We start from the raw sequence: 13,137 nt of genomic DNA on the forward strand, positions 1-13,137 counted from the left end.
AGAAGTTCTAGAAGTGACAAAAGGTTATAGTAAGACCATTGGAATATATATATATAAACATGGAGTGCAATTGGTGAATGTGAGATGCTGATGATGTAAAATTGTGGAACCCTATGTAATAAATATGAGGAACTGGCAGTACGGATTGGACATTATATTTTTAGTGTAAACTAAGCATAATCATTATGTATGATTATGCAAGTGCTATGACCAGCCACGAGGGCCGGTCATACAGTGGTGGAGAATCCTGGGGCAGGCACAATACCAGCTTGTGAACACTGCAAAACTACAGATCCTCGGGTCGAAATTAACATCAATATGGCCTCCAAAGATTTAAACATCAATGTGACACCTTTTTCCGGAGAAGGAAATGCCAAAATTTGGCTCAACAAGTTTGAAAAAGTTTCCAAGTTGAGGAAATGGAAAGAGGAGGACAAAATTTTGCATTTTTCATTGGCGCTGATCAACAAAGCAGAACAATGGTTTTATAGCCTTGAGGAAGAAAGCCAGAACAATTTTGACAAAGCTGTAGAAAGTTTTCAGCAACGTTTTTTTCAAAGTGAGGTCTCTCGGCCTAAATTAATTAGACAATTTCTTGCCAGTGTACAAGAAGATGGAAGTGATGTAATCTCATATATTGAAAAGGTACAAACTTTAGGAGCAGAACTTGGCCGCAGTCAGGAGGAGATTAAAGATGTGGTGGTAAATGGTCTGTGTCCTGACATTAGGAAATTTGTATTGAGTAAGGAAGCACAGTCCCTGAAGGAAATAGTGAAATATGGGAAAATGTTTGAGTCAATGGAGCAGGAGGGTACCAACAACACAGAACTGTTTAATAAGGTAGCTGCCTTACAACAGGAGCTGGAGGAACTCCGAAAACAAACAAGTAGTGCGAGTACTCATGTCAACATAGTAAAGACTGGACAATCCAATTCCAAATGGATCCAGAGGAACCAGCAAAAGAGAGGCAATCCAAGTGGCATACAATGCAGACATTGTGGTGAGTACCAGCATGTTGCACGTGATTGTAGGTTCCGAAATGCTAAATGTTTTCATTGTCAGAAAGTCGGCCACATTAAGGCAATTTGTAGGGCCGCCAAAAATCAAAAATAGGGGTGCGCGCCTGTCCCAAAGAAAATCTTTAGGGATAGGCAGGAACAAAAAGTGGGAAGTAGTCCGAAACCGGAATCAAAAAGACAAGAATTTCCCCTAGATAAATATTTAGTGAGTGTCAGGGTAGGCAATCAGGTATGTTCAGCCTTAGTAGATACTGGAGCCCAGGGAGTGTCATGTATAGGGGCTAGTGTTTTATGTAAATCAGGACTAGGCATAGAAAACTTGGAAAAGTCAGAGCTCAAATGGTTGCATAGTGCAGATGGCAGTGATATTGTAATCAAGGGGCAGATAACTATACCCATAGCCATTGGTCATCTGACAATGTGTCAAAAATTCCAGATAGTTGAGAATCTTAGTTTTCCCATGATTTTAGGCACTGATTTCCTGAAAACTCATAATGCTAAAATAGATTGTGGAAAGGGATGTCTAGAATTAGAAGGAGGGATAGCTGTTGTGGGATTTTTACAACCTAGTCAGGAAAAATCAAACCTAGCCAGAGTACTAAATAACATCAATATATCTCCCAGGTCAGTTAGTACTATTAAGGTCACAACAAGTAAGAATTGTACAGGAATCAATCTTTTAGAACCTTTGTCAAGTTTACCATCAAAGTTACACATCATGGGTGCTAGGTCAGTTTCTACTGTTAAGAAGAATAGTACAGTTTACCAAGTGTTAAACCCAACAAATAAGATGGTTGAACTAAAAGCTAAACAACCTATTGCCATGGTAAAACAGATAGAACAAAATCAAATTTTTGATGATCTCCCCTTACAGGATGGCAGTAACAAAGTAACCCCAGTGTCTAGCATTAGTACAAAGACAAACAACACAGATAGTGCAAATGTACAAAAAGCTAAAGACATAGGCATCTCTATAGAAAACTCTGACCTAACAACAGAACAGAAAAATAAACTTCTCAGTTTTCTAGGGAAAAATAGAGATGTATTTGCAAAAGACATGAGTGAGTTAGGTACCACAAACCTCTACTTTCACGAGATAGACACAGGTGAAGCTAAACCTATCAAACAAAGATTTTACCGAACTTCACCTGGTGCAAAAAGGGAGATAGAGAATCAGACTAAAGAGATGTTAGACAATGACATCATTGAGGAAGCTAATACACCTTGGCAAAGTCCGGTTGTCCTGGTTAAGAAAGCAAGTGGTGAATATAGATTTGCTATTGATTACCGAAAGGTAAATCAGGTGACAAAACCAATAAGTTTCCCCATACCTCGCTTTGAGGACATATCTGATACCATTGGCCAGGCCAAAGCAAAATTTTATTCTAGTCTTGACTGAAGGGCAGGTTTTTGGCAAATTCCTATTTCAGAAGAATCAAAACCAAAAACAGGATTCGTAACACATGAAGGTGTTTATCAGTTTAAAAAGCTACCATTTGGTCTGTCAAATTCACCTACAGCATTTTCAATGGTCATGACTGAAGTTTTAAGAGACCTTAGCTACAAGTTTGCACTTGTCTATATAGATGACATTCTAGTGTTTTCTTCAACATTTGAAGAACATCTTGACCATTTAAGTCAGGTCTTTGACAGATTACGCAGTGCAAACCTGCGGCTCAAACCAGCTAAGTGTAATTTTGCGGTGTCTAGTGTCAAATACCTCGGCCATATTTTCTCAACAAATGGCATCAGTGTCAATCCAGAGAAAATAAAGGCAGTAACAGAATACCCTGTCCCAAGATCACAACATGATGTTCGGGCATTTTTAGGGTTATGTAACTACTACCGCCGGTTTGTCAAAGGTTTTGCTGCAATAGCAGCTCCCCTTAATGAACTTCTAAAATCAGAGGTTGAATTCAAATGGTCAGAGGAGTGCAAGTCAGCTTTTGAACTGCTCAAAACAAGTTTGACAACTGCACCTATACTGGTGTATCCCGATTTTGACAAAGAGTTTATTCTCTATACAGATGCGTCAACCAAAGCTATAGGGTATGTACTTGGTCAAAAAGACAGTAATGGAAAAGAAAGAGTTGTAGCGTATGGTGGCAGAGCCTTACGTAAAGCTGAAAAGAATTGGGGTATCACAGACTTGGAAGGTCTTGCTTTAGTGGAAGGTATCAGGTACTACCATGTGTACTTAGCTTCTAAAAAGTTTGTGGTATATACTGATCATATGGCTATTAAAACTATTCAGAATAGTAAGCAAAAAGCAGGTAGAATAGCTAGATGGGCATTGTTGTTGCAGGGGTACAACTTTGTCGTAGAACATAAAGCAGGTAAACAGCATTCTAATGCTGACAGTCTGTCTCGTCGAGATTATCCTGAAGAGAAAGATCAGAATGACAAAGTGCATGAGGTAGTTGTAGCATCAATCAGTAGAAACCCTTCGTCTAGCATGGAATACACATTACATTGGCCTGAAAGTGTTCCAACTTGTGCTTCAATAAAATCAAGTGTGGTTAAAGAAAAGGTACTCTCAGATACTAATGATGACAATTTTGCAGGGGCAGAAAAGTCAGTTTCAGCAATGAGTTCTGAGGAAATGAGGGATATTCAGATCAAAGATCCTAAACTGAAGCCTATGATGGATTATCTTCAGTGTAGAACATTGCCTGAAGACAAAAAGTTAGCCCATACCATAGTAGTAGAATCCAATGATTTCTTGATGGATAATGGTGTACTGTATCATCTGTATTATCCAAGAGGTAAAGGGTTGAAAAGTGAAAGAGTTATCAAACAACTGGTAGTCCCAAAATCACTACAGAATGATGTTCTTCTCAGTTATCATGATGCATTGACAGCAGGTCATCAAGGCATTGAGCGCACATATCACAGTATCAGACTAAAGTACTTCTGGTATAAAATGTTTCAAGATATCCAGTACTATTGTAAGTCATGTGAGGCTTGTGCTAGGGCAAAGCGAGATACACATCAAAGTTCTTGCGCCTCTAAAACCTCTTCCAGTCGAAGATGTATTTAGTCGTATACACATGGACATATTGGGACCTTTACCCAAAACAACACAAGGTCATAGATATATCTTACTTATAGTGGATTCATTTTCTAAATGGTGTGAAGCTTTTCCACTTGTCTCATATGAGGCAGCTGAGATTGCTAGAGTTCTATACAATGAATTCATATGCAGGTATGGAGCACCAGAGTCTATTTTGACAGATAGAGGTCAAAACTTTGTGTCAATCCTTGTAAAGGAGTTATGTAAGATCTTTGATATCACCAAGATTCAAACTTCGTCATACCATCCGCAGACAAATGCGACATGTGAACGCATGAATGACAGCATAGCAACTAGTCTCAGAAGTTACTGTAATGAGAAGCAGTCAAACTGGCATGACATTTTACCTAGCATCATGTTGAGCTATAGGGCAGTGCCTTCGACACAGTCAACGCAATTTTCGCCCTATTTTCTATTGTTTGGAAGAGAGTGTCGGTTGCCGATAGATACGGTCTTGACGCCTACTACCACAGTGGGTAAATCAGCAGAATCACATCTAGCCAAAATAATAGAAAACCACGAGACATTTAGGCAGCTAGCTAAAGATAATGTCAGGAAAGCTCAGGCTAAATATAAGAAGCAGCATGACAAAAATGCCAAAAACCCTGATTTCAGAATAGGAGAAAGAGTTTGGTTGCACTGTAAACGAGTTCCTATTGGGTTGTCACCAAAATTATGCCAGAAATGGGTGGGCCCATTTTACATTACAAATGCCATGGACAACCATAGGTTTAAAATCAGGAACTGTCAGACACATAAAGTGGTAAAGTCACTTGTGCATGCAAACAGACTGAAAAGGTATATCAGTCCAGAGCTGAGACCTACCAATCCTCCTGAAGGATCAGATGAAAATCAAGATGCTAACCCTGAGTTAATTGATGACTCGGATGTTGAGTCTGATCAAGAGGTAAATGCTACCAATGATGCTAGTCAGAGTAGTCAAGGTTTGGATGATACAGACAGTACAAATAGACCTATTGTTACTCAGCAGAAATCTGGAGACAGTGCCAGTAATAGCCTGACTGTTGACAGAATTATATGCTGTAAACCAAGTAACAAGGTGAAATGGTACCGAGTCAAATGGAAGGAACAAAGAGAAACTTCTTGGGTAAAAGAAGAGGCTTTACATCCTCACTTGATCAGAGAGTTCCATATTCAAAAGACTCAGAGAGGTACAATGAAGAAAAAGAATAGGAATAAAAAGAAGTTGTAGTGTATATATAGAGTAGTAAAAAAAAAAAAATTAGAAAAATGCCATTCCTCTAGTATTGTATGATTATTATTGTTTTGATGTAGCGTATAATTGACACTCAAACATGTAAGATAGTGGTATAAAGAAGAGTATGTAGGTATAAAATATATGCATATAGGTATATATGGGCACCAGAAAGTACTAAATAGACTTTATATCCTTTTCTCATACTGATAGATCTTGAGCTTTAGCAACTTGAGTTCTAGGATTTCTAGCAGTTTCAGAATTATTTACGAAATTTGTGCGCAAAATATTCGGAAACTTTGGGGTAACATTTGTTTTTTTTAACTGTTAGGATTTTAGTATTTTGAGCCCTGCTTTAGTTATAGGTTTATTTTGTTGGGAATACGATAGTAAAATCCCTTTGAATATTACATATCAAATGTATTGTATAATTGTGCTGATATAAATACTCAAACCGTTCAGGGACATATCCAGGTACAGGTGTGTCTGAGGGTACAGAGAGTATCCGCTAACCTAGGTACAGAAGGGTACTGGAAGGGTTAATACTTAAATATAAAACTACCGGTAGAAATAAGTAATAGAACAAAGTTTGAGTAATCACCTCAGTTATGTTCATGGGATATAATAAGTCTTGGAGATATAAGTAGTACACAGGAATATGTGGTACTGAGGCATGTAGGATACATGTATACAATGTATATAGCTATAGAGAAATAGTTATAAGAACACCAGTTAGTATTGTTCTGGAAAGCCAAACAGCTTTGGGAAGAATTCAGTATAAATAGCTGTATTGTAACGTTTTATTCAATAGATAGATGAACACTTACTCTCAGTGCTGGGATGATTTAGGACTTGTCCTATCTTTTTGTTCTATCACTCAAAATCTATTTTGTTTAAGAACGTTGCATGGAACCTACAATTTGTGTGCAATTTGTTGTTACTCAATGATATGAAACATGAACAGTTTCAAATGTGAGCTTAAACGCTATATTTTCAATCGTGGAATTGAAGTGGTTGTGAATATGTCAATGTATGGACAAAAGTGAATATATATAGTGCTAAAAAAAAAAAACACGGACAGTTTCAGTAATACAGCACTAGAATATATATTAAATTGAGCATTTTTATCGAACGTTCTACAGCTCATGGAAAACAAACTGTCACCAAGCAAAATGAGTTAATTTTTGCATGTCTATACAATATACTTATGAAATTATTATACATGATTATATATTATGTTGAGAATTGGAATGCAAGAGTGAGAAACAGATAAAATAGAAATGATATTTTACAAATATTATGTACATATAAAGCAAATTTGTGGAACAAATTTAAATGGTGTAAGGGCGTATATGACAGATAGCATTAGGTTAAATTAGACACAGTAATTATATCTATACATATAGATAAGAGAGTTAGACTGTCCACTGTGTAGTGTCAGGATAGAGGGACCATGCTGAGTCAGTACCCCTGGCTGAAGGGAAGGGTTGACCCCCGTGGTGACCACATGATAGCAGGTCTCAGTAAGAGCTAAAATAAATGTGTTTGTTTTATATTTAAAACAAGTAATAAGTAAAGAATTATAATAGTGAATAATGTAATTTACTAAGCATTGGATACAGCAAGATGTGTATTATTGATATACTGAGTTACAATTCTATAGGCAGTATAGTTTGGAAGCTGTATAGCTTTTACAGTAATGTTTAGTGTGTGAAAGTCAGTATTTCTAATGTAACATTTGTAATTAATAATAGTTCTATATATTTTCTACATCATAAGAAAGAAGATAAAGTTATCTTTAATTTGCAACCTTTATATTGGTTGTGTACTGTATGGTTTCATTAATATATTAGGATAAAGATGTATCAGAAACACAGACTAGGCCTGTCAGGCAAAACCTAGAGATCCTTAGGGAGTCTGATTAGGGTGTCTTCTACCAGGTGTTGCAGGGACTTGTATAGTAAGGTCTTAGAGCCCAAAATACAGTTCCAGAGAGACTAGTAGTTTGAGAAGTTCTAGAAGTGACAAAAGGTTATAGTAAGACCATTGGAATATATATATATAAACATGGAGTGCAATTGGTGAATGTGAGATGCTGATGATGTAAAATTGTGGAACCCTATGTAATAAATATGAGGAACTGGCAGTACGGATTGGACATTATATTTTTAGTGTAAACTAAGCATAATCATTATGTATGATTATGCAAGTGCTATGACCAGCCACGAGGGCCGGTCATAATAACATGACATACATGTGTGGATTCCCCCCTCCCCTGACAAACAATGTACCTATCCTCTGCGCTAAAACATATTGGATATAGCAGAACTCAGCAGTACTGTATAATATGGTGTGATTTATTATATAGCTAGTAAAGTGACTCAGTGATATAACACATTGCTATACATGCAGTGTGCGATAAGGAAATTATTGCAGTGTAATTTATATTGTAAAATTACAATTAATCCACTGCAATATGAATAATAACTAATTATTCTATTGAATCATATACTTGGTTGCAAAGATAACATAAAACATAATCAATTAATACATGGTGTGTAAGTGGGAATTAAATATCACAACAAATGTTGGAAGATATTTGTAGACTTGAAGCAATTTAAACATGCAGGTAAAGAATATGCAAGAACATTTTGGGTTAATAAACTACCTGTTGATTTTCATGAGAGAAAAAAAGAGAAGATATAATCTTCTAGCACCTTCTGAAACCATCAGCCATGGTCACTGTCAATTTTATATCATGGGAAACTTTCACATATGAATGCTTCACTTTTCAGTAGCCAGAAATAATTCCTGTTTTCAAGATCAGAAAACAAATGACAGACCCTCATGCAATGTAACCGTCAACAAATATTCTCCAAGAAAAGACGGATGTGCAGAGTTGAACAAATCAATGGATTTGAGCATGTTCAGGATCAAATAAACAGACCAAAATTACTATCAATTAAGACCAATTAAGTAACAAACACTTCATCTGCACAGGTTTTTTTCTAAATGCAAGGATCAAAATTAGTATTTTGTAAAACAATATTAAAGGGACCAAAATTACTATCAATTAAGACCAATTAAGTAACAAACACTTCATTTGAACAGGTTTTGATCTAAATGCAAGGATCAAAATTAGTATTTTGTAAAACAATATTAAAGGGACCAAAATTACTATCAATTAAGACCAATTAAGTAACAAACACTTCATTTGAACAGGTTTTGATCTAAATGCAAGGATCAAAATTAGTATTTTGTAAAACAATATTAAAGGGACCAAAATTAATATCAATTAAGACCAATTAAGTAACAAACATTTCATTTGAACAGGTTTTGATCAAATTTTGCAAGGATCAAAATTAGTATTTTGTAAAACAATATTAAAGGGACCAATATTACTATCAATTAAAACCAATTAAGTAACAAACATTTTATTTGAACAGGTTTTGATATAATTTTGCTTACATTGTGCATGAGTTTTCTCATGTGTTTTAGCCAAATTTATTTTATCCCATACAAACCTTTTTTTATCAAATTAACGTTTACAATCTGTGTTTTAGTCCTTACTTGCTTTTTCTTACCCTGAACTTTTATCCTGATATTAATGCATGACTTGTAGTTTGGCCCTAAATGACCTTAGTTGTCGATGGGCCGTAAAACTCAAACAAACAAACAAACAAACAATATAATTTTGCAAGGATCAAAATTAGTATTTTGTAAAACAATATTAAAGGGACCAATAATACTATCAATCAAAACCAATTTAAAGTAACAAACATTTCATTTGAACAGGTTTTAATATAAATGCAAGGATCAAAATTAGTATTTTGTAAAACAATATTAAAAAGGAGATCAGGATGAAATTGAAAATGATTGAGACTAACCAGGTTATAGGTTAAAGATCAAATGAGAGAAGATGGAATCAATTTCTTATCATTAAGATTATATATTGACATATGTGCAGTATAGGTGGCTGGTACTGAATGATGATGTATAATTGTAGAACCTGATAATTTTTGGTGTCGTGTTCAGTAATATAACTCAAAGTTAATTTGAATTAGCTGATAAGTCTGATAATGTTAAGGATATTGTGCATGTTTGTGGTGTTGATGCTGTAACAGGACCGACATTATAGATAATCTTATCTCCCACATAAAATATCCCCTCTCTATCTACATAAATATCCCCTCACAGATTACATTCCTGGTTTGGGCCCCTCCTCAGTTATTTTTGGTTCCTCCATGGAATTCCAAATGGAAAAAACATTGATTGATGGACTGATTGAGATAATCATCTATTTTTGGAGAGAAGTGTAAAAGTTACGAAGGAGTTTTTAAGATTTACTCTTTGAGGTATATTATTGACCTAAGTTACACCCATCTATATATTTTTAAGGTCTAACCACTTTGATGCCTATCTATTTGTAGATCTGGTTACATGAGCAAAAATCAAAAGCATTGACTTCAAAGTGGGTTTTTTTTATCTCATGCAGTTTCAGGTTTTGTGGTAATGATCCTTGAACATTCTTAAAACCAAGAATGGTATTTTCAATATTTAGTGACTATCACTTTTTTGCCGGTGTTATGGAAACTTATAAGTATTGGTTATTATATAGATATCTTACTGTACAACCATTATACCCCAGAGGAGTTGACTAATACATACAGAATATGATTGTCTTTTGCAGACAAAGAAGTATTGCCGTGTTGATGTCTCTACAGTATCAGAGAAAATGTTTATCACAGTGTTCTCACCGAACTCAAACTGTCATGTCAATGTTCACTGTATGAAAAAAAACATGTTGTAAGGTTTAGTTAGACTGGCTACTAAAGTTTTTTTCTCAGCAGAATTTTATTACTCGATTATTTCCCTTAGTTGAAACTTAGAAACAGACATGTTGCAGAGACAACAATATTAACAAACCAAATTTTAGTGATGTTTTTAATATTCTAGAGACTATAATTTTAGTTGTACTTACATGGAAATCTTCCTGTAATACAAATACCACATTTACTTATAAATTAGGCTACATGTATTGGATGGAGTTGATTTTGTGCTCTTTCCTGGTAACATTATAATCCCATTTTAAGCTGCATACTTTTCAATGAATATTGAATAGTTATCAATTTATACAAAACAGCATTTAAATGCATTTCTGTTAAGGAAAGGTTTCTGTTTCTGTTATAGCCATGCTATGACAGGGAAAAATTTGATTGCTGAAATTGGAATATGGAGCCAATTTTAAACTGTTTTATGGTTTGGCTATTTGTGTTGTATTATACATGAACTGTTGCACGTTATCGATGCAATGCATACTGCGCTGTTATCATGAGGCAGCAGAGAAGTCTGAAGAGGAATGCAGTCTAACCATTGCTAAGAAAATATAGTAGTTTTCTGTGAGAGATAGGAGCGACACTTTAATATGCGATTGATGAGGGAATGTGGAAAGAGTAATGTCAGGAATTCAAATCTAACAGAAGGTCTGGTTTTATTACTTTCCTCATCAAAGTTTTGCAGACATGATAATATTGGATGGTATGTTTCATATGGAGATTGTCTATACATGTGTGGAATGTTTAACAGATGATAGGAACAGTTTCCCTGTTCTCCACACTTTCCTATATGGATCAATCTGACCACAGTTAATGATATCCTTACGTTAAGATGAATTAGTTTTAACTGAGCCAGAACTAGTGATCCCAAAAGGAACAAAAATCAGTTCCTCATCTTGTTTGTAGATGTTTCATTTAAATTAGATATTGCCATGTTGGAATTTTAATATATTAATTTTGATTCTTTATTTGTCTGAGTTTGACTGCATATCCATTTTCTCCTGCTACCATATTTCTTTACCTTCCTAAAAGACTTTATTTGTCCCGACATTCAAGGCTCTGTGGGTCCCTGGGTAATATAGAAGTCACTTTTCTGCAGTAATGTTTCATGTTGGTGTCGGTATATCTGACTATGGTTGGAGTCAATAAGCATATATTTGTTTGATTTCAATTGTCTGTATTTGACCTATGTATATTAGTCCTTTTGCACAGAGTTTGTATTTATTCCAGTTTCTTACATAAGCAGTCGTATTTTTCTATAACCAGAGTCTATTATGCTCTATTGCCAGAATATATTTGTTCATATCCTGTATGTGTTCTAATTGTCAGAATCAGCATTAATTAAATTGCCAGAATCATATAAATTTGTTCTATTGTTAGAATTTATATTTTATATTTTTATTCTTTTCCCAGAGTCTGTACTTGTTCTATTGCCAGATTCTGTATTTGTATTTTGCCAGAGTCTGTATTTGTTCTATTGCTCAATTCTGTATTTGTTCTATAGCCATACTCTGTATTTGTTATTTTGCCAGAATCTGTAATTGTTCTATTGCCAGAATCTGTATTTGTTCTTACTGCCATAATCTTTATTTGTTCTATATCCAGAGTCTGTATTTGTTCTATTGCCAGAATTGGTTTTTGTTTTATTGCCAGAATTGGTACAGTGTATTTGTTCTAATGCCAGAATGTATATTTGTTCTTTTCCCAGAATCTGTATTTGATTTATTACCAGATTCTGTATTTGTTCTATTGCCAGATTTTGTATTTGTTCTATTGCCAGATTCTGTATTTGTTCTGTTGCCAGAATCTGTATTTGTTCTATGTCAGATTCTGTATTTGTTCTATGTCAGATTCTGTATTTGTTTTAATGCCAGAATTGGTATTTGTTCTAATTCCAGAATTTAAATTTCTCCTTTTCTCAGAATCTGTATTAGTTTCATTGCTAGAATCTGTATTTGTTTTATTTCCAGAGTCTGTATTTGTTCTATATCCAGAATCTGTATTGTTCTATATTCAGAATCTGTATTAGTTTCATTGCTAGAATCTGTATTTGTTCTATTTCCAGAGTCTGTATTTGTTCTATATCCAGAATATGTATTGTTCTATATTCAGAATCTGTATTAGTTTCATTGCTAGAATCTGTATTTGTTCTATATCCAGAGTCTGTATTTGTTCTACATCCAGAAACGGTATTTGTTTTATTGCCAGAATTGGTATTTGTTCTAATACCAGAATTTACATTTGTTCTTTACCCAGAATCTGTATTTGTTTCATTGCTAGAATCTGTATTTGTTCTATATCCAGAATCTGTATTGTTCTATATTCAGAATCTGTATTAGTTTCATTGCTAGAATCTGTATTTGTTCTATTTCCAGAGTCTGTATTGTTCTATATCCAGAATATGTGTTTCATTGCTAGAATCTGTATTTGTTCTATATCCAGAGTCTGTATTTGTTCTACATCCAGAAACGGTATTTGTTTTATTGCCAGAATTGGTATTTGTTCTAATACCAGAATTTACATTTGTTCTTTACCCAGAATCTGTATTTGTTTCATTGCTAGAATCTGTATTTGTTCTATACCCAGAGTCTGTATTTGTTCTATATCCAGAATCTGTATTTGTTTCATTGCTAGAATCTGTATTTGTTGTATATCCAGAAACGGTATTTGTTCTATATCAAGAAACGGTATTTGTTCTATATCCAGAAACGGTATTTGTTCTTTTGCCAGAATCTGTATTTGTTCTATTGCCAGAGTCTGTATTTGTTCTATTGCCAGAATCTGCATTTGTTCCGTTGAAAGAATCTGTATTTGTTTTATATCCAGAGTCTGTATTTGTTCTATTGCCAGAATATGCATTTGTTCTATTGCCAGAGCCTTTATTTAATCTTTTGCCAATGTTTATATCCTATTGCCTGAGTCTGTTTTTATCCTATTATTAATATCTCTATTTGTCTAGTTATAAATGTCCTTTTTATTTTTGTCTGATATTCA

At 34.5% G+C, this 13,137-nt stretch overlaps 2 protein-coding genes across 2 annotated transcripts; both read left to right on the plus strand.

Moving 5' to 3' along the window:
- Positions 1-318: 318 nt before the first annotated feature.
- On the plus strand, positions 319-2,418 carry LOC138326910 (uncharacterized). Its single transcript, XM_069272888.1, has 2 exons — positions 319-1,000; positions 1,490-2,418. The coding sequence occupies exons 1-2, from the start codon at positions 319-321 to the stop codon at positions 2,416-2,418; spliced, it is 1,611 nt and encodes a 536-aa protein (XP_069128989.1).
- Positions 2,419-4,366: 1,948 nt separating this feature from the next.
- On the plus strand, positions 4,367-5,305 carry LOC138326912 (uncharacterized). Its single transcript, XM_069272891.1, has one exon. The coding sequence runs from the start codon at positions 4,367-4,369 to the stop codon at positions 5,303-5,305; it is 939 nt and encodes a 312-aa protein (XP_069128992.1).
- The last annotated feature ends 7,832 nt before the right edge of the window (positions 5,306-13,137 follow it).

This window comes from Argopecten irradians, chromosome 7 (assembly GCF_041381155.1).
Source record: "Argopecten irradians isolate NY chromosome 7, Ai_NY, whole genome shotgun sequence".
Lineage (NCBI taxonomy): Eukaryota > Metazoa > Mollusca > Bivalvia > Pectinida > Pectinidae > Argopecten > Argopecten irradians.

Coding starts and splice junctions, on each gene's coding strand:
- LOC138326910 (XM_069272888.1), top strand. CDS start 319: ATGGCCTCCAAAGATTTAAACATCAATGTGACACCTTTTTCCGGAGAA. Junction 1,001..1,489: donor CATACAATGCAGACATTGTG/GTGAGTACCAGC, acceptor CCATGATTTTAG/GCACTGATTTCCTGAAAACT.
- LOC138326912 (XM_069272891.1), top strand. CDS start 4,367: ATGAATGACAGCATAGCAACTAGTCTCAGAAGTTACTGTAATGAGAAG.